This window comes from Gigantopelta aegis, chromosome 4 (genome assembly GCF_016097555.1).
Source record: "Gigantopelta aegis isolate Gae_Host chromosome 4, Gae_host_genome, whole genome shotgun sequence".
Taxonomy (NCBI): domain Eukaryota; kingdom Metazoa; phylum Mollusca; class Gastropoda; order Neomphalida; family Peltospiridae; genus Gigantopelta; species Gigantopelta aegis.
The window spans coordinates 22490112-22517597 of NC_054702.1; the positions used below are offsets into that span (position 1 = coordinate 22490112).

General features: G+C 37.6%; 2 protein-coding genes and 1 non-coding gene across 3 annotated transcripts; 2 read left to right on the forward strand and 1 right to left on the reverse strand.

Moving 5' to 3' along the window:
• Positions 1-805: 805 nt before the first annotated feature.
• Positions 806-8353, reverse strand: LOC121369912. Its single transcript, XM_041494992.1, has 2 exons — positions 7735-8353; positions 806-1010 (listed from the first exon to the last, which is right to left on the reverse strand). Exons 1-2 carry the CDS (start codon positions 8041-8043, stop codon positions 969-971), a joined length of 351 nt encoding a protein of 116 aa, XP_041350926.1. The 5' UTR covers positions 8044-8353; the 3' UTR covers positions 806-968.
• Positions 8354-12251: 3898 nt separating this feature from the next.
• Trnak-uuu lies at positions 12252-12324 on the forward strand. Its single transcript has one exon. It is a non-coding gene; the product is annotated as a tRNA-Lys (tRNA).
• Positions 12325-15364: 3040 nt separating this feature from the next.
• Positions 15365-25043, forward strand: LOC121369916 (N-alpha-acetyltransferase 30-like). Its single transcript, XM_041494996.1, has 4 exons — positions 15365-15594; positions 19542-19665; positions 20484-20539; positions 22461-25043. Exons 1-4 carry the CDS (start codon positions 15388-15390, stop codon positions 22596-22598), a joined length of 525 nt encoding a protein of 174 aa, XP_041350930.1. The 5' UTR covers positions 15365-15387; the 3' UTR covers positions 22599-25043.
• The last annotated feature ends 2443 nt before the right edge of the window (positions 25044-27486 follow it).

The window sequence follows — 27486 nt, forward strand, 5'->3', positions numbered from 1 at the left end:
CGGTCCGACAGTTGCATTTGCGGCTTGCGTTTTAGGGCATATACATCATATACGATTATTTCATTGCGGCTGACCTCATGTGTTTTACAGACGCACACATCGCTCTCATCGAAACTAATGGATTTTGATTTTGTTTAGCCGGTAAGCACGCACCCGCAGCATCCAGTGTATATGAATCTTGCAACAACACGTCATTATCCTAATATAATGACCGTATTCTATAAAGTTGGGAACCAGGCAACCTTATCAACTGGTGAGTAAAGTAAAGTAAAGTAAAGTAAAGTAAAGCACATTGATATATTAATCATCGGCTATTGGATGTCAGACATTTGGTAAGTCAGACTCGTAGTCAGAAGAAAAAAGCCGCGACATTTTCTTAATGCAGAAAGGGATCTTTTACATGCACTTTCCGATAGACAGGAAAGCAAACACCACGGCCTTTAACCAGTTGTGGTGCACTGGTTGGAACGAGAAAAAAACCCAATCAGTTGAACGAATCCACTGAGGTGGATCGATCCTGCGACACAAGCACCCCAAGCGAGCGCTCAACCGACTGAGCTAAATCCTGCCCTTTTCACCTGATGAGATGCTGTTTACTATTTAGTATAATGATGACTATGAAGATATAAATTTAGACAGTTTTATTTCGCCTATGATACACTCGTTCTCAAAGAAAGTGAAGATAAGGTGTCTGTCAGGAAAATGCTTGGTATAATGGGCGAAACATTACAATCTGAGGCTGCCCTGGGGGTGAAACACACGTGGCATACATCAGCTTCGAAATAAACACAATACAACAACAATGGCGTCTTGTATGTTTAATTCAAATATTGAATATATATAAATGTTCGCCAATATGAGTTCGCCAATTTTCTTTGGTGTTGTTGTCTCTTTAACTGATTATTACTATTTATTATGATGTGTTTTTAAAGTTGATTTCGACGAGTTTTCACCGGTGATGACGTCGTTCACACTGTTTTGGATTTGTCTGTTTGGATTATCACTTTTGCCTGGAAAACAAGATAAAAAAAAAATATATTTTTTTTTTTTACAAACATCGACATTTGAAATTTTATTTTCTTGGTATTATAACTCTGGCCTGGAAAAGATATTAAAATGGAATCGTCACAAACATCGACATTGTAAACATTCTTTTATCTGTTTCAGTTAGAGCTGAAGAAGTTAAAATGAAATCGTTACAAGCATCGACATTTTAAAAATATGTTGTAGAATTAATCACATATGGAATACAATTTGTTTTGAATTCCCACTACTCTCAAAATATTTTTATATATAAACCATTTAAGTACAGAAGAAAAGACATAATCTAATCCACCAGATAAAATAACAATCAATAAAACAAAACAAAAAGCCCAAATACGCATAAACAAATTCAGAGGCGGATTTGTTTGAGTCTTGAATTTTTATATTGATGTTGATCATCACTTTGTTTGCATTACCATAGTTTGACACCCAATAGCCGATGTATTTTTCGTGCTGGGGTGTCGTTAAACATTCATTCATTCATTCATTCCAGTCGCATATACTCAGCGGTGAAGCTAGGTATATTAATGTTATACAATCATCTCACCATCTGGGAAAAACCAAACCTACTCGTATGTTTTTATTATGACTCGAGGGACACTGACGTAGTCCTGTTTGTAAAGCGAACAGGATTCGGCAAAGTGACACGTCATTTATCAAACGACTTAAATCGTCACGAGTTAATCGTGTAGTTCATGAACTGTTCTTTTTTTTTTACTGTACAGAAAAAGTATAATGAATAGAAACAGTTCGTTTTTATGGGACAAAACGTAATGTAGTAATATTCAACCGACCATAAAACACACCTGTATATGTCTTCATTCGTTTAGTTTAACGTTGTACTTATGTCCAGATAAGACTCATTCACACTGTTATGGGCTCACCCTTCAGCAACCTGGTTTGTGTATCCAGAAAGAAAGAAGTGTGTTAAGCTAGGTTCAGACTACCAACTGTCAGCGCAAAGTTGGTCAAATTACTGCTGTCACGACTTGTACGACTGTCAAATTGCGAGTCTGAGCGCTCTTACAACTCGGTTCTCGACATATAACCCTTTAGTTGTTGATCTGAGCGCACCTGTCGTAAGTCGGGAGTTGGGGGAAATTACAACGCAACCGTCGAGTTGGCCAACTTCGTCGTGGCAGATGACAGTCTGAGTCTAGCATAAGTTAACGACGCATATGACACAATTTGATCAATGGTCAAGTGCTTTACCGCGCACGTTCAGAACAGGCTTGTTATAGCGCACGCCTGTCATGGGCCCAGGTTCTGATCACTGCCAGCTCCTTCGTCCAAGACAGAAAAGGTATGTGGGGAGGGACACGGCGGGATCGCACACACTGGCAGGTACAAGGGAGCACAAGCAGTCCGATCGAGGCTCAGAAGTGTGCGAGAAAAGTTAACGTTTGCTTTGTTTAACAACACCACTAGTGCACATTGATTAATTAATCATCGGCTATTGGATGTCAAACATTTGGTAATTCTGACACATAGTCATCAAAGAAAACCCGCTACATTTCTTCCTAATGCAGCAAGGGATCTTTTATTTGCAATTTCCGACAGACAGGAAAGCACATACCACGGCCTTTGACCAGTTGTGGTGCACTGGTTGGAACTAGAAAAAAACCCGAATCAGCTGAATGGATCAACCAAGGTGGTTCGATCCTGCGATGTAAGCATCTCAAACCAACACTCAACCGACTGAGCTAAATCCGTGTGCGAGAAGGGCACTCAACTTATTCATTCATTTGTAGTTATTTCGTGCTTATATCCAAGTAAGGTTCAAGCACGCTGTACTGGGCAACACACTTCAGCTATCTGGATTGTCTGTCCAGGACAGTGGGTTTAGTGGTTAACGAGATAGAAGCCTATGTGGTGGCCTTACACGTACCCAGTGAGTCGTTAAAACTCGCTCTGGGTAGGGAGCCTTTACCGGTAGGCGAACCCACTACCTCCCAGACCTAGCCACTACACCAGCGTGGCCGATGGCACCCAACACATGTTGACTATATGTGACGTTGGAGAAGTGTGAGTTAATTACCAGCTGTTCGTGGAAAATAAATATTAATGCAAATCCTGTTTGTCGAGTGACATTATATTAATGTATGTCTTTAATCTGTGGACCGGACTCGGTGGCGTCGTCGTTAGGCCGTCGCTGTACAGGCTGGTAGGTACTGGGTTCGGATCCCAGTCGAGGCATGGGATTTTTAATCCAGATACCGACTCTAAACCCTGAGTGAGTGCTTCACAAGGCTCAATGGGTAGGTGTAAACCACTTGCACCGACCAGTGATCCATAACTGGTTCAACAAAGGTCATGGTTTGTGCTATCCTGCCTGTGGGAAGCGCAAATAAAAGATCCCTTGCTGCCTGTCGTAAAAGAGTAGCATATGTGGTGACAGCGGGTTTCCTCTAAAAAAAAACAGTGTCAGAATGACCATATGTTTGACGTCCAATCGCCGGTGATAAGATAAAAAAAATCAATGTGCTCTAGTGGCGTCGTTAAATAAAACAAACAAACTTTTTAATCTGTTTTTTCCGGGTTTTTTTTTTTTTTTTTTTTTTTTTTTTCGGGTTTTTTTTTTTTTTTTAAAGTATAATTAATTATTTTTTACTTCCTTGTTCGTAACAACATAATACATGCGTTTTATTGGGGGGTGGGGTGGGGGGGGGAATCCGGTTTTGTTTTGTTTGTTTTGTTTGTTTTTTATTTAAAACTTAAAAAAACAAACTATAATTAATAATTTTTTGCATCCTTGTTTGTAACGACATAATTTATACGTTTTATCAGAGGGGAGGTGTGTGTGTGTGTGGGGGGGGTGTTTTGTTTTTATTTAGGTTTTTTTTTTTTTTTAAGTATAATTAATTATAATTTTTGTACATGTATCCTTGTTTGTAATAAAATAATTTATGCGTTTTATCGGGGGGGGGGGGGCGGGTTTTTTGGTTTGCTTTTTTAAAAAGTATAATTAATTATTTTTTACATCCTTGTTTGTAACAACATACAGTAATTTATTTACTACTGCATCTGTAAGTTTATAATTTATCTCTGGGCTATGTCCCGCTCTTAATTTATTTTAAGTTATTCAGTTTGAAGCCGATCACGTTTTGGGCCTATTGAAATGATCAATATCGTTAACAATTTAGGCCCATTTTGGCAGTCTATATATGAATTGTGTCTTTTAAAAAAAAACCCATATAAGTAGAAAGAAATAAAAAGAGAAAGAAAGAAAGAAATGGTTTATTTAACGACGCACTCAACTTTTTTTATTACGGTTATATGGCGTCGGACATATGGTTAAGGACCACACAGATATTGAGGGAGGAAATCCGCTGTCGCCACTTCATGGGCTACTGTTTTCGATTAGCAGCAAGAGATCTTTTATATGCATCATCCCATAGGATAGCACGACCTATGATGTACCATGCTGGAGCGAGAAATAGCTCAATGGGTCCACTGGCAGGGATCGATCCCAAACCGACCGCACATCAAGCGAGCTTTACCACTGGGCTACGTCTCGCACCCCATATAAGTAAAAACCGGACACTTCAACATAGAGTCATCCGGTTTCGGATAAGACCGTCGGGTTTAATCTTTGAAATGTATACTAGTCACTAACAAGTAAGTTTAATGTCAAGGGTGAACATGAGCGTTCGAGACGGGAAGGGAGGAGGGGTGTCAGTGTCGAAGCAAATACTCTGACCTGAAACCTTTTCACCATGTATTTCCATCACTGTACTCACAATATAGCTCACACTATATAGCTGTTTGGTAGTAATGCTTATATACATATGATTCGGGAATTTTCGTTTAATTCGAGCAAAAGTTAGCCAGCTCTAACCTCCGCCCCTTCAAAAAACAACAAAATAATTAAAAAATAAATAAATATATACATGTATATATATTTTTTAAATGGTTCAAGCCCGTACGCCTACGCCCCAAAAAGATCCAACTAATGGTCTGTTGTATTAGATTTCGTAAGGTTTGTGTATTTTAATCATGAATATTGAATACCTGCAGACCGTTTTCAAAACATTTTTAAACATTAATTGCGCTAGATTATCTTTGAATATAAACAGGATAAGGCGGTATCTCACAACTATTGGCAATTAAAGTAGAACAAAAACCCTAAATAGTGTTTACATTTCTCCCTTAGAAGAAAAGAGTAGCCCTCTTAAAGCTGTGTTCACATATACACGGACACGGATACGGATACGGATATGGCAAAAATCGCCAACTATTGTTTTCAGTGTAGGTGTTTACATATGTCTGGGTACGGAAACGTACACGACATCTGGATACGGACACCAGCCCCAAGTTTAGCCAGCAAACGTTTCGCTAACGTTCGTGAACTTTTTGACTGGTTCCCAACGTGACCATTTGGTTTATTGTGAAGCGCATAAACCAGTCTAGCAGACATTTTCCCGCTCGGTCTGGCTGAACGCAGCTCATATTATCGATCGCTCCGTATAGTGATGTAAATCGTATCCCCACCTCAAAACGCACGCCAGAAGTTGACAAAAATAGCTTCCCATGAAAAAAGTTAGTTTGTTTTGTTTAACAACACCACTAGAGCATACTGACCATCGGTTACTGGATGTCAAACATTTGGTACTTCCTAGAGAAAACCCCTACATTTTCAGTTGATAGCAAGGGATCTTTTATATGCACCATCGAACAGACAAGATAGCAAATACCGCCACCTTTGTTATACTAGTCGTGGTGCACTGGCTGAAACGAGAAATAGCCCAAATGGACCCACCGACGGGGATCGATCCCAGGCCGACCGTCACTGCGCATTAAGCGAGCACTTGACCACTGGGCTATGCTCCAACTTTCGTTTGGAAAGACCTGTTTATTGCTTGAAACATAGTTTATTATCTTGAAAAACTAATGGATTAGGCACAAATTTTACAACTTAATAGGCTTTCTCCATTATACATACATATGGCAGTAATATATTTATACAATTTAAATATGACAAAAGTGAATATTATTGAAGAAAAGAAGGAAGGAAACAAACAAACAAAGGGAAAAAAAGAAGCATGTTTCTTAGGTGTTTGACAGTCAGACAGCTTGTTTGCTAGTCAAAACAAAAACTAGACATCGCAATCTGATCCGACGCCATATAACCGTAAATAAAATGTGTTGAGTGCGTCGTTAAATAAAACATTTCCTTCCTTCTTCGCAATCTGATTACATACAGCCTATACAAAAAAATGACCATACGATATATACTAATTAAGGGAAACGTTTTGTTTCATTTATATATTTAGAACTGAGGTGCATTCGTCGTAGGATCGAACCACCACAGTGGAGCCATTCTCTGATTCTGCTTTTCCCCGTTCTAAACAGAGTACCACGACAGCTATGTTAAAACTACGAGTCAGAAATTACCAAATGTTTGACATGCAATAGCCGATGATTAATAAATCAATGTGCTTTAGTGTTGTCTTCATTTAGGACACCTATTGTCGTACACGAATTGCATTTATAATCGTACACATGTGAGCACTACGTCCGATTGTACGATCCCAGTTCCTTATTCATTTGCCGCATGATCGGATCCGTATTCGTGTATATGTGAACATAACTTTTCATTTTAACTTATTTTCGTGCTTATATCCAATTAAGGTTCAAGCACGCTGTTCTGGGCACACGCTTCAGCTATCTGGGCTGTCTGTCCAGAACAGTGGGTTAGTTGTTAGTTTTTAGTGGTTAGTGAGAGAGAAGAGGGTGTAGTGGCCTTACACCTATCCATTGAGTCGTTAAAACTCGCTCTGGGTGGGAGCCGGTACCGGGTTGCGAACCCTGTACTTACCAGCCTTATGTTCGATGGCTCAACCACGACGCCACCGAGGCCGGTTACGTAGCTTTACTTCGATGGGGTCCAAAAAAGGCCAACAACTCTCGTTAAGCCTCTGTAGACGGACAACATACTACATTGTATGGCATTCAGTTCTAGACGCAAGAATCAACCCTGTTTGTACATCATAATTATGGGGTTTAGACCCACTTTCAACACTGTATATCCTAAAAGTCAAATCAGTTATAATTCGAACAAAATAATGAAACGAAAAGGGGCACACTTTTCAATGACTCAGTGGCTTATTTTAAAGTGGCATGATCTCTAGTGGACGACTGAGCTATATCAAGGAAACCATGCAAAGCCATTGCTTATAAATCTTCGAAAAATCCTGACTCAATACTTTAGCAGAATTCTATACACGTTATTTTAAATGGGGAAAATACACCATTCAATCCAGGAGTCTTAACTTTTAAAAGTTTTATAATAAGCACGGGACCAGATAGATAAATCAATATATTCTAGTGGTGTCGTTAAGCAAAACAAACATACATTTTAGCTATACTCTTAACTACAAGATAATTTTTAAAGGAAATATACTTCATTAAATCCATGCGTCTTAATTTTTAAACGTTTTATAGACACGGGAACAGGACACCATTCCACGAAACGATCTTAGCGCTAAATTCACCTTAATTGCATAAGATAGTTATGCACTTAAGGTGATCTTAGTGCTAAGATCGCTTTGTGGAACAGGGCCCCGTTCCACGAAGCGTTCTTAGTCCTAAGATCAACTTACGTGTATTGGGTAGCTATGCGCTTACAGTAATCTTTGGGCTAAGATCGCTTCGTGGAACGGGGCCCTGGGCCCTAGATAGATTACGAACCTGATTCAAACATGCAAGCGTCTTGCAAGTACAACGATACTTCCCGCTGCCGGTCACTTCACAAGTCTCTTTCCCGCTGCTGCATGGGTTCGACGCTTGCACGTGCTCGTGCACGTGGTATTGCAATGACCTTTGAACTGGCACAGGAAGCACGACATCGTCGGCTGCTGAAGACAGTAGCCGTTGCAGATGCTGATGTAGGAACACAAGCTGCAGTAGGGACAGATTCGACTTCCCCCTGCCGCCAGGTCCGATAACACACTGCTCAGGGTCGGTCGGGCAGCAGACGTCATTGAAATCCACGTGCATGCAACGCAAGCCGTGAAAATCAGTCGAACCATTATTCTGTAGTTCATCTTTTAACGGAAACTAAACACTAATCTGCGTTAAAAGTAATCTTTGTCTGTGGATTGGTTTAATTAATTAGAATATAATATGCTTAAATACTGAAACGAAAGCAAACAAGTCAATCAGATACGGAGGCGAAAGGTACATAAAAAGTCAACTAGACCGTGGACTACCCGCGTTGCGTAATAAATTTAAAATTAAATGTCCTGCTTTGATACAAGGCTTACAAAATAAAACATGAATCTGTCCCAATAGTCGCAGGTATCTTCTGTTCGTCAGCGTGACGTTTGGTGTTTTATAGCGTAGTCTAAGCGAGTTTATGCAAATGACCTATCAGGACATACTAATCCAAACAGCTACATTATGATGTATGGCTGTCGGCTGGTACTGGCGGGCATTTCTACAACCGAACGTGCTGCCGTCGCTCAGCCGCTTACTAACAGCAAAAAGTGATTAAATGCGTCGCATTCGAGGATTTAACTGACTATGAAATGTTCATCTTGCTTAATGTTACTAATCACGTAAAACCGTATTTGCGTCAAACAGTAACAAGATATTTCGCAACAAGTAAATATTGTGTTCACAGATTCGATCTCTTTATAGTTTAATATAATATAATGTAATGTAATGTAATGTAATGTAATGTAATGTAATATAATATAATTTAAAACATTCATTAATTTTCAATTAATTTTGTACTTGGATCCATTTAAGCAATAAGTTGTCCTGGGGCGTGTTCAGGAGGGCGAGCTATCGCGGTCGCTCACTAGACTCGTGTTTTCGCCTAACACTAGAAGAATCTATAATTGCCTTAAGGCCACCGCAGTCCTTTGCAACAAGGTGCAGTTTTTGTTGCATGCAACAAAAATCGTATGTCGTTGCATCGTGTCCGCTAGCCTGCGATGCAATTTTTGTTACATGCAACTAAAATTGCTCTGATCAAACATGTTTGATTTTATTGCATGCAATGGCATCTAATTGCACGCTGTCGCAAACGTGTGCGCCTTCAATGCAACAAGGAGCGAGACGTAGCCCAGTGGTAAAGTGCTCACTTGGTGCGCGGTCGGTTTGGGATCGATCCCCGTCGGTGGGCCCATTGGGCTATTTCTCACTCCAGCCAGTGCACCACGACTGGTACATCAAAGGCCGTGGTAAGTGTAATCCTGTCTATGGGATGGTGCATATAAAAGATCCCTTGCTGCTGATCGAAAAGAGTAGCCCATGAAGTGGAGACAGCGGGTTTCCTTCCTCAATATCTGTGTGGTCCTTAACCATATGTCCGACGCCATATAACCGTAAATAAAATGTGTTGAGTGCGTCGTTAAATAAATCATCTCCTTCCTTTCTTCAGTGCTACAAAACGTTGACGCAATAATTTAAACTGCCAATGAACGGATAGATAGTGATCACATGACTCAAAATGGCAGCCTCCAGCAGCATGTGGTATTCAGAAAAGGAGGATGTATTAGGCCTAATGGTGATATGGTAGACAATGCCAAGTCGTTTTGACACATCATCCCCTGAATACAGCAACAGGGCTAAAAGGGAGATGTGTCTTGCAGAGATGAAATCTGCGCTTGGATTACCAGGTATGTTTATATAAGTTTTATACACAAATTGTGTTGTTATATCCTATGCGGGACGACTACAGTGCTACTTTACGTAAATTCACTCTTCTATGTCATAAAAAATATGGTGTAGAACATGTCTCGATGACCACCGTCCAAACAAAAACGGGAAAAAAACCCGCCATTTTGTCTGTCACGTCATCATTGCTAGACTAAAATTGCTGGTTGTCGCATGTGTGTGCAGATCAGTGCAGCGAGAAAAAAGTTGCTTGCAATCATGCAATTTCAGTTGCCTGCGACAAAGTTGCAAATGTTTGCGGTAGCCTTTAAACCTCGTCACGTAACTTTTCACTTACTGTGTAGAAGTCGCTTTTATGGCTTTACACCTTCTCAATTGGTCATTAAAACTCACTATCTAGATTGACGTTTGTACCGGGATTCCCTAGCCATAAAAGCCATATCACATAGAAATAGATATAGATATAAAATCATTAATAATAATAATAAAAACAACATTATATATACATATATATATATATATATAAATATATATATAATGAAATAAAGCTTTACAGAGAGAAATATTCACTTTAGGTCTCCACGAGTACTCGAGTACTCGGGCACAGGCCGAGTCTAGCAAGACTCGAAAGTCCGTTCAAGACTCGAGTATCGGTGCAAGGAAGAGCATTCTCATTTAAAGGGACATTCCCGAGTTTGTTGCATTGTAAGATGTTTCCAACTAATACAATATGTTTACGATTAAACTTACATATTAAATATATTTTCTTGTTTAGAATATCAGTGTCTGTATATTCAATGTGTGTCTGGTCGTCTTAATATTTGTAAGAAGCCCAAGCTGGATTTCGTCTTTAAATAATTTCATACGTACGAAAAAAATATAGGCCTATTTTAGGAAATAAAATGAAATTTAACCTAGTACAAATATTAGAACGATCGGAAACACGTTTAATATACAGCCACTAATACTGTATGCAGAAAAATATATTTGGTGTGTAATTACAGTCATCAAAAAGTCTCTGTTAGTCGATAACATCTTAAAAATTCCAGCAAACTCAGGAATGTCTCTTTAAATATATTTTTACGTCACTTTGCCATAGTCTAGACATGAAGGGAAAACAAAAGTTGAATGTGTGGAATGCAATACAATGCCATGATTTGGCATTATTGTTCAGTGCTGGAATTAAGATGCATAATGCTGTTTTACTTTATTCCCTAGTCTCATTAATTATCATCTAGTATAAATGTCGGATACTCGGATCCGGGTCAGGTTTGACTCTCGAGTACTTGAGTCCAATCTTTTGGATTCGCGGAGGCCCTACTGACAAGACGGATCACAACACAATTGAAGTGGACGCATTCTTAGCTATAACGGTGAAATGTGTAAATTGGTCTAATAAATGTGTATCTGACTAAACTGCATCACCTGTCTGCGCAGCGCGTGTCAGTACGTTCCACGCACTGCGCGCGTTCTTCCGTATTTTATCGTCGCCGTCATTAAAACATTTAAAACCTCTGTCTTTTTAGCTGCTCGATAATCCTTGTGTACATAGGTTAATTCTTTACGGATTTCCAAACATTGGGAAATATGCATGGAAGCTACAATTTATTTAATTAAAGAATTCGAATGTATGCACTGAAAAGAAAACAGACAGCATGTTTTGATATGTGGCTGATGTTTAGACAATGGCTATTGCACTCTATGCATTTTGGTGGAAATTTAAGAAACCTATGTTATTATTTACAATTTTAAAAAAAGAAGGTTGTTTTGGTGTTTTGGTGGTGGTGGTGGTGATAGTAGGGGGTGGGGGGGGGGGGGTTCTGTTTTTTAAATAAGAAACGTTATGTAAGTTGTCGTTGCTTTAAAGGCATACTGTCACGGATTTAAGGACCTTATTTCTCTAAAAATGAATAATAAATAAAAATTACATTAATCGTTGGAAACGAAATCTAGCTATCGCATCACCTTAACTGAACCATGATGGAGTGAACTCCATGTCATCCCTCTCGGCAATTTTAGTTTTTGAATTATGGACCATTGCCATAATTCAATTATTTTTACAAAATGTCATTAATAAATGGAGTATGGTGGTTATGAAGATGGTTGAATAAAGTACATTTAGGGACAAATCAAATTGTTTTTGTTCAGGTAATACTTTGTTAGACCATTAAATAGGTCAGTGGTCTGTTACAATATGCCTTTAACACGTAGTATTTCGTTTTTTATATATATTTTATCATTATTCACTATAATGTTTCATGCCAATTCATCGATTCCCTTTTAACGCAAACGGACTAGACCAGGGCCGTACCCTGATCAAAATCCTAGGGGTGGCACTACGTTTTATAAACAAATGAAACACTATACACATTATAAACCTGAGATGTGTATGCTATTTTCTGGAGTCAAAAGAGAAAAAGTGAGATTCTCATGTCTATTATATCGATCTAGACTACGTGTAACATGCGTTTGAATATTTGAATCATTATATATAAATAACGATTAATAGTAAACGTGTTCTGTTGCTTAATCTTACCATTTGAATGTGAAATAGTTACAGTTTTGCAATTATAATACTATCAGCCTTCGTAGCTCAGTCGGTAGAGCATCAGACTTTTAATCTGAGGGTCTAGGGTTCGAGTCCCTACGTCGGCTGGAATTATTTTTGCAGTCACTCATTTACAATAATATGAGTAGCTTCAATGACGCCGTGGTTTTTAATTAACAACTCGTTTCTTGGAAACGTAGGCCTATTAAACTAGCTTTTGCCCGTTAGATGAGTTTTTAAAAATCTTGTTATAATCGATCAATTGATCAATCAATAAATCAGTTTACCGGCCTCGGTGGCGTAGTGGTTAGGCCATCGGTCTACAGGCTGGTAGGTACTGGGTTCGGATCCCAGTCGAGGCATGGGATTTTTAATCCAGATACCGACTCCAAACCCTGAGTGAGTGCTCCGCAAGGCTCAATGGGTAGGTGTAAACCACTTGCACCGACCAGTGATCCATAACTGGTTCAACAAAGGCCATGGTTTGTGCTATCCTGCCTGTGGGAAGCGCAAATAAAAGATCCCTTGCTGCCTGTCGTAAAAGAGTAGCCTATGTGGCGACAGCGGGTTTCCTCTAAAAAAATCTGTGTGGTCCTTAACCATATGTCTGACGCCATATAACCGTAAATAAAAGGTGTTGAGTGCGTCGTTAAATAAAACATTTCTTTCTTTCAACAAATCAGTCAACCAATCAATAAATCAATCAAATGTATGACACTTGCTGACATTCCCAAAAGATTCAAGCTCATCCGTGTTGGGCAACGTATCCACCCTAGAAATGTGCACAATACGGGGACTATGAATTTACAATTTTAATGTTCAATTAATATTTCACTAATTTTACATTTATTCCCATCTTATCACACTGTAACAAGTGTATGAGTTGAGATGAGATCAGTTGAAGGAAGAAGCATTTGTCGGCGCTCGCTTGATGCGCGGTCGGTTTGGGATCGATCCCTGTCGGTGGGCCCATTGGGCTATTTCTCGTTCCTGTCCGTGCACCACGACTGGTATATAAAATGCCGTGGTATGTGCTATCCTGTCTTTGGGATGGTGTATATAAAAGATTAGGGATGACTATTACGGTCAGTTTTACTATTGTAATAGTATTGCGATAGTTAAAATACTATTGTGATGGTATCGCAATAGTGATAGTACTGTTGCAATAGTATTGTGATGCAATAGTATTGCAATAGTATCGTGAATTCTTAAATCGCTTGATAACAGTAATATGAATAGATATTTCGCAAAACTATTTACCTCAGTCTTCCAATATGTATGTATGCATGTATTGATGTATGAATATCTATATATTGTATGTATGTCGAGGATGACTGTTACATACATATATATTAACGCACTGGCACATGGGATAATTAAATCCTTTCTGGCCTCACAAATTGTCCCGTGCCTTTGCTGGGACTCGAACCTATGGCACCGAATCCCCCGCAAATTGCACTTACGTGCATGGAACTGATTGCAGACCTGGCTCCGTATTCATAAACGTACTTAAGTGAATGTATGATACTTATCTGTGTACTTTAAGTATGTATTTAGGTATCATACATTGACTTAAGTGTGTTTATGAATACGGAGCCTGGGGCCTAATTAACTAAACTCTTGCAAAATTGCGATCTAGCAGTGGAATGCTAAAAGACTTACAAAGAAGATGCTTTGTTGTCTAGCAGAGCCTAAGAGACCTTTGTGAATTAGGCGGCATGTATGTTTGGGATCGATCCCCGTTGGTGAGCCCATTAGGTTATTTGTCGTTCCAGCCAGTGCACCACGACTGGTGTATCAAAGGTTGTGGTATGTGCTATCCTATCTGTGGGATGGTGGTGCATATGAGGGATCCCTTGCTGCGTTGGGAAAATGTGTCGGGTTTCCTCTGAAGACTGTGTCGGAGTTGCCAAATGTTTGACATCCAATAGCCGATAATTAATAAATCAGTTTAACGACACCACTAGAGCACATTGATTTATTAATCATCGGCTATTGGATGTCAAACATTTGGTAACTTTGACACAGAGTTTTAGAGAGGAAACGCTCTACATTTTTCCATTAGTAGCAAGGGATCTTTTATATGTACTTTTCCACAGACAGAAAAGCACACACCACGGCCTTTGACCAGTTGTAGTGCACTGGTTGGAATGAAAGAAAGAAAGAAGTGTTTTATTTAACGACGCACTCAACACATTTTATTTACGGTTATATGGCGTCAGGACCACACAGATTTTGAGAGGAAACCCGCTGTCGCCACAACATGGGCTACTCTTCCGATTAGCAGCAAGAGATCTTTTATTTGCACTTCCCATAGGCAGGATAGCACAAACCATGGCCTTTGTTGAACCAGTTATGGATCACTAGTCGGTGCAGGTGGTTTACACCTACCCACTGAGCCTTGCGGGGAACTCACTCAGGGTTTGGAGTCGGTATCTGGATTAAAAATCCCATGCCTCGACTGGGATCCGAACCCAGTACCTATCAGCCTGTAGACCGATAGCCTGCCACGACGCCACCGAGGCCGGTGGTTGGTTGGAATGAAAGAAAAAAAATCAAATTAGTTGAATAGATCAGCCGAAGTGGTTCGATTCTGCGACACAAGCACATCAAACGAGCACTCAACCGATCGAGCTAAATTCCGTCCCCTTTTGCCTCATCTGAACGTTCCCAATACCGTACGTCGGTCGTTCACTGGAGATTTTCCAATCAATACATAATATATAAATATATTTTGTTTTTGTGGGGGTTTTTTTTACTATTAAGTTAAATTATTTAGTTATAATTCTTTTTATGAGTACATCTTTGTAGGTGTAATATTTTAATTTCAAATTAATTAAGCATATAATTATATTACATATAGATGCGTATGAACTTAGAACATATGACAACTTTGTGATATTCTGAATATGTCGCTTAATCACTGTGATTATTATTTAATAATTCAAATTAATATTAGTATTTTATTTAAATGATGTCTGATGAACATTTGTAAATTCTCCCTTACCTCAGTGTATATAAGATTGTCCGGAACTACTTTGATCGTCGGGTTTCGTGTTCATCTACTACTTTCAAACTAATTTATGAACTTATCGGCCTTTTTGGATAAACTGTCATTCTTTTAAATGTACCGCTGGATGACGTTTTTCTACCTGAATGACAGTCTACGAATGAGCGAAGGACAAAACACGACTCATGAATTAGCAGTTGGTGATGAAAATATGAGAGATATTCGCGATGGCATTGAATATGTTGTGTATGAATCAGAGAGGCAAATGCCCGACATAATGCGCCTCATAACTAAAGATCTTTCAGAACCATATTCCATTTACACATATCGATACTTCATTCACAATTGGCCAAAATTATGTTTTTTGGTGAGTATTTATTAACGTTTTATTGATAATTGAATGATCCGATCATGACATCTATCACGTGACTATGCCTATGGATGTTATGCATGTGTAGTGTATATACATCGGTAGACAAATGTAGATATACGGCTTGTCTTTAGTCTCATTATGTCTGAAAAGGAAGCATGAAGTAAAGTTCTACTTGTAAATGAATGCAGGTCAACTCACCCCAAAACTAACACGCCCTAAAACCAACTCGCCCCAAACTTTACTGTCCATAAATAATTGTGACAAAATTAAAACTGGACATCTACAACTCTGGTGTCATTTTATTTATTAATATTACAGTGAAACTCTGCTATTACCGGTGAGTATTACGACCACTTATTAAATGGTTTTATATTGGGGAGATCCTAATACTAATAGTGGGTAAATAATAATCTATTATGTACAATGAACTGTTACGCCTATTTTAATGACATTTGTGAGTTTGTCCCTTATTTTCTTATTATTGCTTAAAATATTGGTATATTAATTAATGAAATAGTAATAATATGAGTTGACTGAACAGTGTGGGGCACGTTGACCAGCCGCTGGGACGAGTTGGTAGGGGATGAGTTGATCTGCTCGCCTACAAATTGACAAGTGGGCTATTTCTTGCTACAGACACCCCATTGGTGGGCCTATTCGGCTATTTCTCGTTCCAGCCAGTGTACATACCATGACTGGTATTATACATCAAAGGCTGTGGTGTGTGCTATTCTGTCTGTGGGATGGTGCATATAAAAGATCCCTTGCTATTAATGGAAAAATGTAGCATGTTTCCTCTCTAAAACTATATGTCAGAATGACCAAATCTTTAATATTCAGTAGCCAATAATTATTATTAATAAATCAATGTGCTCTAGTGGTGTCGTTAAACAAAACAAACTTTTCATTATTTTCATCTGACGTTACATATTAAAAACAGTTCAACAATAAATTAAATAACATAATACAACAGTCTATAAAAGTACACAAGCCACTCAATGCATTTATAATGGACTTTAGGATTTGAAGTGCAGATAGGGAAGTGCTCATGATTTCTGTATATCAGTTATTCTGTTGCTTTGCCAAATCATAATACTGACTACTATCTTAGAACTGACTATGATATGAAATGACCAGGGTACGAATTAACTTACAGTGCAAACAGTATGTGAAGGCGAAACTGCAGTCTGAAGCACTCATCTCACAAACAATCATATATCAGTGTTCGAGATTAACAGTATCCCAATATCCCAGGGATACCAGAATTTAATTTTGGATACCAGACTTCAAGAGCCCAGTATCCCACCGGGATACCATATAATGTTTTGTTTTTTTCAATCTTGCAGGGTTTTTTTTTGCTAAACAATGAAAGTCATCATTTACTGGTGAAGTTAAGTAACAGTATTTTCGAGCTTGTACCCAGTCTAATGCTATGCCATAACAATAGTGGTGTAGCAATAGACTGGGAACTGCTAAATCGGTATTGTTTTTGTTGGATGTTTCCTTCCTTCAAATGTTATTTGAAAATTGATACAGGTAGGTTTATCATTAATAATGTCAGAATCACTTATAAATTACTGCTAAATATTAATTTATGTTAGTTTTATTCAAAAATAAATTCTGTTTGATTGCAAATTTCATGAATTTGGCGATTGCAGCATTGCAATAGACTGAACAACAACAGTGTCGTCCAAGTTTGTTACAATGTTATTTATGAATTTCATTTAAATGGGATACTAAATTCTCAGGTGGGATACCAGATTTTGAAATGTTAGTATCCAACTGGGATACTGCCCCAAATTTTTAATCTCGAACACTGTTATATCACATGGATCATCACAATCTAACCTCTCATATTGCATGGTGTCACGGGGATCCTATAATACCCGTGACTGAATGAAACACGATTGTCCCAAATATCTCTCCTAACTGTATATCAATTAGATCTCTCTGTAACAGGCAGTTATACCCGCTGTGGCTCGTCTCTAGGTATGATCAGAGATAAGATCTTATATAAAGTATATATAATATAGCACGTTTAGTTCACTAGAAAACACAACAAAAACACAATACACTTTGGAATCTGTATTAACCTACGCTGACAAATGTAGTTAATTAACAACAACAAATAATAACAACCCAGAACTGATCACTTAATTAGTTAATCTCTAGGTGTCTAGTTTACACAATATGCTAATCACTTCACCGTGACACAACACCCACACGTGTGATAATTGAGAAACGCTTCCAGGAGAACTTAACTAATAAAGGAATTACAACTCTATTCCTAACTGGTTAATTTTTAATTCACCCTTACTACTCGTTCAGTAAAGTGTAATAATTGAGAAACGCTGCCAGGGGAACTTAATTAATAAAGGAATTACAACTCTATTCCTAACTGGTTAATTTTTAATTAACCCTTACTACTCATTCAGTGACCTTGTAACACAGAATTAATACTGGTACCTATCACAATAAAGACAATAACCTACAGTTCACCTAGGTCCTCTAGGATGACTGGTTAAGCTTTTTATAATTATTTAGGACAGTGAGCCTACAGATTACTGCGTCAGATGACCGGCAGCACCGTCTAAATAATATTGGTATAATACAGTATTAAAATATTTAAAGTCACATCAATCACATCAAGGTTATACACAGAGCAGAAAATATATATTTACCAAAGTCCCGTCTGAACTAATATAGATCGTTCAGTGGACGGACAGCGATCCCTGGTGCCTTCCTATGTTTCTCCTCGATATATCTAAAATCCTAGCTATTTATTCAAAACTCTCAGAGACAGCGAATATCGCCTGGGGGCACAAGGCGGTACCTCGCGTATCATCTGAATTTCCACAGCGACCAAGACGGCATATCTTTCTCTTAGATCGCCAGACTCAATTACGCCAAGTCGCCAAATCACGGTTGTAAAAACCGCACTCTCGGAGGTATTACGTAACTACTGGCCACATGGCTCCGCACCTGGGCTGGGTGTGTATTAGAAGTACGGCTCGACGACCGTCGCGCAAAGGTATCACGTAACAAGTTGCCCACCTGGGCTAAGTGCATTTGGAACTGCACACGGCCTTCTAAAACAATTAATATCGCCGCAGGCGAAAAGATATTAAGAGCATGTACCGTCACACATGGTCCAATCATAAAACAATAATTAATATTTTGATCGATTTGATATATAACTTTTTTTCATTACAGCCAGTGCACAAAAACTCTGGTATGTGCCAACCTATCTGTGGGATGATATATATAAAAGATCCCTTGGTACTAATGAAAAAATGAAGCAGGTTTGCTCTAAAACTATGACATGTCAATTATTAAATGTTTGACATCCAATAGCCAAAGACTAATATATAATCAATGTGCTCTAGTTGTGTTGCTAAACAAAACAAACTTTAATGAAACCTGCATAGAGAATCGTAACACGATAGCCTACCTCCAAAAACATTCCTTGCAGATGAGATTCACTTTCTGTCTGTTCATCATATTCCCAATGTCACTTGTAAATGTATTTACCGGCCTCGGTGGCGTCATGGTTAGGCCATCAGTCTACAGGCTGGTAGATACTGGGTTCGGATCCCAGTTGAGGTATGGGATTTTTTAATCCAGATACTGACTCCAAACCCCGAGTGAGTGCTTCACAAGGCTCAATGGGTAGGTGTAAACCACTTGCACCGACCAGTGATCCATAACTGGTTCAACAAAGGCCATGGTTTGTGCTATCCTGCCTGTGGGAAGCGCAAATAAAAGATCCCTTACTGCCTGTCGTAAAAGAGTAGCGGGTTTCCTCTAAAAACAAATGTCAGAATGACCATATTGTTTGACATCCAATAGCCGATTATAGATAAAAAAAATCAATGTGCTCTAGTGGCATCGTTAAATAAAACAAATTTTACTTTTTGTAGATGTATTTTTACCTGTTGTAGGCCATGGATGGAGATACGTGTGTTGGTGCTATTGTTTGCAAGCTGGACATGCACAAGAAAATGGTGAGAAGAGGCTACATTGCAATGCTGGCAGTTGATCAAAATTATCGGAGGAAAAAGATAGGTTGGTATATGCAGGCAGTATAGGTTACTTAGTTTGGATATTCTTTAATTAACATGTAACACAATTATTAGGGACAGTGTTGAACTGTTCATTATATTTAAAAAAAGGCTGAGGAGTTCAATGAAACATTGCAGATTTGTTAAACTTAAAACCACAGTGCAATGCATTATAACCTGAAACAGAAACATCTGATGTAACATTGACCAAGTGAAAGTTGTATATCTATATATAAGTAATATATATTCACACTGTAATAACATACATTATTATAATATTACATGTATGTAGTGTGATATATGATATCAAATGATTACATGTATACATATAGTAAGTACTACATATACATTTTAGTTGCAATAGACATGCAATATTCATTTGACATATTGTGATTTATGCATATATAATTATTATAATGTCTTTTACTAGATCTATACAGTTCTTATTTTACAGCACAAATATTGTATCAAAAGAAAGGAATGTTTTTAAAATAACATTTGATATAGTTCTCAGAGCTAGCTTTGCCATTCGCCAAATTCTCCAATTGTGAATTTTAAGAACAACTGGCAAATTTTATTTCAAGTTGGTGAAAAAAAATTGAGTAATAATTAATATTTTGTTGGAAAATAGCTATATGTGTTGCATTTTTAAAGTTAATTTGGTAAAAATTTCTGGTCACCCAAGGCTAGCCCTGGATCTGTATATTGTGTGTGTGACTGTCGCTATCAGGGCAGTGAAAGGAAAAAAAGGTTTATTGTCACCTAATTCAATGTAACTGTATTATATACAGTCATGTACTTCTGGTTTTAAATGTTTTTTAGGCTCAAACCTTGTGACTAAAGCTATCCGTGCAATGATAACTGATCATTGTGATGAGGTAAGTAAATTTAGCTTCAGAATTTTGTCTTAACACAGATTGATTTCGTTAAAGGAATGCTAAAGCAAGGCTTTTGGACTGGTGTGCATATTCAACGATACATAATGCACATTATTGCTTAATATCAACAAGTATAATCTTATAGTTAATTAATAAAACGGTTAAATGTGACAGCTATTATATATAACGGGCGCAGCCATTTTGTACCATCCTAGTGAATACGCCCTCTGGCGAGCTGGTGGTTACGTAATACCTAATGTGTTACGTCAAGAATTAGTCTTCGAACTGAAGAAACAAAACATACCTGATTTTTGCGGATGCATCGCAATGTTTTGTAATAATATCTATCCCAGTAACACAGCAATGTGTATATGTGGTTTAATTTTCAATACAAAATAAACCACCATTGTCAAAATGTTGAAATAACTGTATTATATTTTGTATATAAATTAACCCATGTACTGAAGTGTTTTCTTGCTTAATTGGTCTTTTCTTTCCGTGGCCTGTACCTGTGGTTCTTGATTGGCAGGTGTATATTTAGACGGTCCCTAGACACACTAAAAAGACTTGCCTCTTTTATTAAGATCACAGGGTATTGTGTGATAACCTGAAATCGTAATGGACTTTACCAGCTTTATTACTGTAAGTAATTCTGTAAAACCCTTGATTAAGTAGACTTTCCCATCTAAAATCACAAAACTGACCAATTACGTAGTCCCAGAGAAAAGAAAATTATCACTTGGGTATCGTGAGTGGTCGTTTTTGCTCGAATGTATCCTACCAATAGGCCTAATAATATGCATTTTTTCTTTGGATTAAAATAAAATAAAAAATACTATAACTCCATTTCGTTATATTGATGCAAATTGAAATATATTTAGTTAAATAGTTTATTATACTATCAAGTCATTTACGTTGTTTTACAAGTCAGGTTGATGAAAGCGAAGCGCCTTGTCGTAAATTAGAGCATTTGTTTACACTGTGCATAATAGAGAAGTTGGACCTGAGCTGACATCACTTCGCCCCAAGCTATACCACCAGACGTCACAAAAACGAAGCAAAATGGCTGCCCCCAGTTAGCAGGAATAATCACGTTTTTTTATTAATTCTAAAATGACGCGTTTTTGATTTGCATGCATCTTTCCAACACATAAGGCTCTTGTTGGAGTTTAGTCTACCTTTAAAGGTACTTGATTCTCTTGTAGTTGTGACATTGTTATGACCCTACCTACATGTGTGTATGTAGATGAAAGTTTTCCAGATTTTTAACTGTCTCTTATAATGTTTCTGTAGTTTTAGCTGTTTGTAGAATTTTTCGTATTCTCCAAGCAAAACTCTTGATATCGTTTGAGCTGATATTTTGCATACATTTTGAATCTAGGCAGCCATTTTAGACCATTCTGCAACACTAACGGTCCAGGGCTAGCTCTGGTACTTGCCAAATTCACCAATTGCGAATTTTGAAAGCAGTTGGCGAATTTTAATTCAATTTGGTGAAATAATTTTGTGCAATAATTGACATTTTTTAGAAAATACCTGTTGAATTCTGCAATTTTTGAAGTTTAATAGACAATTTGGTGAAAATGTTTGCTCACCCAGAGCTAATCCTAGGGCCAATCTCAGGACTCGACCATTTAAAATGTCTGCATTTTATTTTTTGTAACCCACTTTAATTTCTGCAGAAATAACAAAGAGGGCAGTACAACTACCAAGGAAAATCAGACAAAAAATAAAAAGTGATTTAAAGTCTTCTCCAACTATACCAAAAAGACAGTTTATAACTTAAAAGGGAACTTTTTATATTTTTGGGGGTGGGGGGTGGAGGTGAGGCAGTTGAAGACATTAGGTTTTAATATGTTTTCCACAGTATTTTTGTTTAACATCACATGTTAACATTGAAAGGTTTATTTTTGTTTTTCAGGTTGTGCTCGAGACGGAAATCACGAACAAGGCTGCACTAAATCTTTATGAAAACCTGGGCTTTGTTAGAGACAAGAGATTGTTTAGATATTATTTAAATGGGGTTGACGCTCTCAGACTCAAACTGTGGCTGAGGTAGCGTGCTTTGGTGGATCATTTAGTTATAACTCTGTGTTACTTTGTTAGATCTGTTTGTTATTACCTCTTGAAATCCTAGTGCATTCGGCTGGTGTAATAGCCCAAGAACAACTGTCATGAAGAGAGCATCAAAAGTCTTGTTGTTTATGCATAGAAACCAAGTTACAGATTGTCAAAGCTATCTTTGCTGTACAATATTATAAAACCACTGTAGGCTATAACATCTCTATCACACACACAATAGTCTATGATGGTTTTTACAATATCTTGGTACAATATTGTAAAACCACTGTAGGCTATAACATCTCTATGACACGCACAATAGTCTATGATGGTTTTCACAATATCTTGGTACAAAGATTGCTTTGAAAATTTAAAAAAAAAAAAATATACATATATATATATATTTTTTTAATATATATATATTTTTTCATTCTGCCAGAATTGTAAAAATGATGAATGATGTAATTTGGTTATTTTTGGATTCCGTCATATAATCTTATGTTTTCAACATAAAATCTGGCATTCACAGAAACACGAAATACTGCTAAATTTGCAGCCTGGCAATAATCATCTACCTACTCAGTGTTTCTGCCAGAAAGAAATTTTTGGGTATGGCACTATGGAATTGAATGCAACCACAGTTAACAGGGGGTATGGGGGGGACCTCCCCCAGAAAGAAAATGGGTTAAGTTTAGGGTTAGGATTAAGAAAATCATAGAGTAATTAATTTTGTCAAAAAGTTAACTTAAAAAAATTAAAATCTGCCATAATATTTAAGTATGGCGCTATACCCCTTTTACCCTCTGGCAGAAACCTTGCTGCTTAACACGGTGCAGTACATAGTATGTCATACCCTTTTTATGAGATGGTCCTTTAATCCATTGGATATTTCCTTGTTGTTCATATACTCTATGTAAACTAACAATGTCAGACAAGTCGGTGGGTATATCACATATTAGTGATAATCTAGCAGCAGTTTATCGCTTTGCTTCGATCCCTTGATACTTGGAAATACCAGGTAGTGATGATTTTCAGGCTCACCTTCCATGGGTTCACTTTAAAAAAAAACATTTTTTTTTTTTAAATTGTAGAACTGATTGTTGACATACTACTTCTGGTATGTTGTTAAACAGGAAGGTGGGTCTGGTGTGATGTAGATATGTATAGAGCTTGCCTGGTGTGCAGGGGGTTGTAGGATCCATTGCCATCAGTGGACTTGTTGGCGGTTTTCAACATCTAAGGCTTACTTTGTATTAATGTGATTCAGCATGTGGTAAATCAGTTTTTTCCATATCTGCGTTTTTGCAAGCAGATTTCTATATAAAAGTTAACATCATCAGCATGTTAATGGATGGCAGGCCTAACAGTGCCATGATGATGTGTGTAATCCTGTCTGGGAAAATGCATATCATATCACATCTGTTGTTGCTACCCAGTAGAAATAGTCTCTAGTGTCAGTGAATTAATTCGGTTATCTGAGTTGGTAGAATTTAACTCACTTGTTTTCTCCATCCCAACCAGTGCACTATGACTGCTATATCAAAGGCTGTGGTATGTGCTGGCCTGTCTGTTATAAAATACATATACAGTGAAACCCCTGTAAACCGGACACCCTTGGGACCAAGACAAATGTCTGGTTTTAAGAGGGATCCAGTTTAGAGAGGTTAAGTTTTGTCCTGGTTTTTAAAAAGGGACTGGGTAAGATATCCGGTTTTGAGAAAATTCCGGTTTACAGAGGGTCCGGTCTTGAGAGGTTTCACTGAGTGGCAAGGTTTCCCTTGCCACTTTTGAAATAATGTAGCAAGTTTCCACCAAGGACTGCATTTCCGCATTGCCAAATGTTTGACATCAATAGTTTTTAAACATGTATTAAATTGGAACATGTACATTAATTTTTTAATGACTTTTTTATCAGTGGTTCAAGAAGTAACAGGTTAAGACATCAGTGTTTCATGTTTGATAATAATTTAGATCAAATCAATAAAACCTGTGGTCATTTTAGTCCCATACATGGTGTGTGTTTGAGTGAGAATTTGTTTGTTTGTTTGTGTGTTTGTGTGTGTGTGTGTGTGTGTGTGTGTGTGTGTGTGTGTGTGTGTTTTGTCGGTAACTTGTCATTGAGCTATTCTATATATGAAGTGTCGGGTTTTTTGTTGTCTGTTTAATTGTAATTTTAAAGACAAAATACCAACCACTTGTGTAAAATTTATGTGAAAATAGTGCATATTTGAAGCTGTTCTTTGGATAGGAGATGTAAAAAAAATATCTGTAAAGGATGTGTGTATGTATTTAAATAACTACTACAGAGGTCATATATGTACGTATATAAGTAGATTTGCCACAGAGTTCAAACACAACTCAGTTATGCCTATAATATACAACACAGAACTTGCACTATTAATATTACTTGTTCTGTTTGATGAAATAAAGGTTCATGATTAAATATTAATTAGTTGTGTCTGCTTTAAACACAAATATAGGAGACGAGGGTCAGGGAGATCAACTAACCCCCTTCACACATACACACGCGTGCTGGAGCAAATTTTCCCATTCGGGCAAAAAACAGTGGAGACGTTTGGGCACAATGAACTGGTCAGAATCGTTTTCACCATGTATTTCCATCATTCTACTCACACTATTAGTTGTAATTCATGTGAAAATGCATAGTGCTTCATTTGGAACACTATATAGCTAATAGGTTGTAATGCAAATGTTATCCAGAATCGGACATTTTCGTTTAATTCCGGCAAAAATGGGCCTGTATTTTCCCCACTCCACTACAAAGTTGGAAGCCCGTACGGCCTTGGCTTCATAAAGGACAATATGGACTTTTTATGCTCACACTCATAACTACACCGAGGTTATTACGTTGTACCATTGTATGTGTAGAATAACTGCCTCCTGTCCCACCTGCTACTGCTAGATATGAGCAGCACGAATGTGGCTCAAAGTACTTGTGCTATATTTCTGTTACCATAGTGGTAAAAGGGGCAGTCTCGAATATGCATATATACCAAATGCACACACACACACACACACACACACACACACACACACACACAAGTGGTGTTTCGATTAATCGAGTTTGTCGTGCATTACTCACTATTCTACAAGTTCAGCATTCTAGTCAAATATCATAGGTACTTGATGACAGGATAATAAACCATTTCGCAACGGCACTAGTACATGATACGGTGGTTACTACATTGAGTTGGTCACTGTGATTGAAAGCCCAATGTCCGATAAACATTCAGTACTATTTTTGTTTTGTTTTATTTTGATTCGCGTTTTATTCCCGGCCAGGACGAAGTGAGGATTTTACACCGCCCATAATGCAAATTTTAAAAATACTTTTACAGCTTAATTTGTATCATATGTTTCTTGAAAAATACCTTGTGACGTTGATATAATCAGGTATTAAAAACACTTCATCAGGACCATAAAAATAAGTCTGAAGAAGCTTTGAAAATGAACATTGTATGAGTTCAGCTGTGGACTGTGTGCAGTAACGTTTGCGTGTCTTCATTATGTAGTACTTCGTTTATTTTCCAGTCACCACAAAGCAGATGGTAGCTGTGCATATACTTTTTGATAAATGGATCATCAGTAAACCTTACGTTGGAACACATGACATTTACAAATTAAGAGAAGATAGTTCAGTTCATTTCAGTAGGCACTGATATTTAGGTTAATTTTTGGAAGTCGGCCTTCATGGTGTTTAAAATTATATAAATTAGACAAACGTTTTATTTGTCAATTATTGTTACGTGGGTGACTGGTTCTCCTGAATCAGTTGTATTCAATTTTACACGAGCAACTATGCTACAATAAAACGAAATTTGAGTTTTCTTCTTTTAATAAATATTTCGTTTCTATTTAATTATGTCAATTCAAACCCAGAGCTAATTTCAACGGCTCAATGGGTAGGTGTGTGACCACTACAACTACTCATCTCTCACTAACCACTAACAGCTAAACACTGCCCTGAACAGAGTTCCCAGATAGTTGAGGTGTGTGTACTAGGAAAGAGTGCTTGAACAATAATTTGATATAAGCATGAAAATAAGTTTCAAATATAGCCGCAAGTTTCTTTGTTCGTAATTGATGGCGATAACTTTGTTGTTGCAAGAGAAATTATTGTAGACACTTATAGTTAGCGAAAATAAATTAGACCTAGTCAGAAACATACAAGTACATGTTTTTGTTACCAATATCCATAATGTTTGAGATGCTCAATTTGCATTGGTCAATGCTGACAGAACCAACCATGTTGAGCAAAGATTCCTTTCCTTTTAATACATTTATGAATTATGCTCTGTTAAAAGAAGGATGCTTCATGAATGGTTAACAAAGTTACTGTTTCTGAACTATGGCCCTGACCCTGCCACTGAGTATTAAGTATTATGCGAATTGTCATTAAAACATTCCTTTTCTTTTAAAATCCAAGGTGGCCACCATATGCTTCATCCTTTGAACTTTCGATTAGAAAAAAAAGAACTCTGCATACCCAACAACATATATGTACATGTTTTTGGCACTAAAATCTGTAATGTTCGAGATGCTCAGTTTTCATTGGTCGATGAGCGAACATTCCTTTCCTTTGAAAATAATACCGGTAGTCTGTTTGAAAGCTACTGTGTCTGAACTTTGACCTTCTCAAAGCAGCTGGTGAAATAATATGCTGTTGTGTCTTTAAACAAACATTTCTTTCCTTTTTTATAAATTGATGCAAAGAAAGTGTTTCTCATCTCACCCATGTTGCAGCTGAAGAAACAATGTGCTGGTTTGCCTTTCCTTTTTATAAGTTCATGTATATGGTAAATTATATTAACTTGGTGGCTCTTTTAACCTTTGACATTTCCAATGACAGAAGTGTTGACAAGTAT

Bases quoted from the DNA above. Each gene is read 5' to 3' on its own strand.
- LOC121369912 (XM_041494992.1), bottom strand. From the start codon at position 8,043: ATGCACGTGGATTTCAATGACGTCTGCTGCCCGACCGACCCTGAGCAG. The intron at 1,011-7,734 runs GTTCGTAATCTA...CTTGTTTTCCAG, and splicing joins CGCTTGCATGTTTGAATCAG to GCAAAAGTGATAATCCAAAC.
- LOC121369916 (XM_041494996.1), top strand. From the start codon at position 15,388: ATGAGCGAAGGACAAAACACGACTCATGAATTAGCAGTTGGTGATGAA. The intron at 15,595-19,541 runs GTGAGTATTTAT...TACCTGTTGTAG, and splicing joins GGCCAAAATTATGTTTTTTG to GCCATGGATGGAGATACGTG. The intron at 19,666-20,483 runs GTTGGTATATGC...AATGTTTTTTAG, and splicing joins TTATCGGAGGAAAAAGATAG to GCTCAAACCTTGTGACTAAA.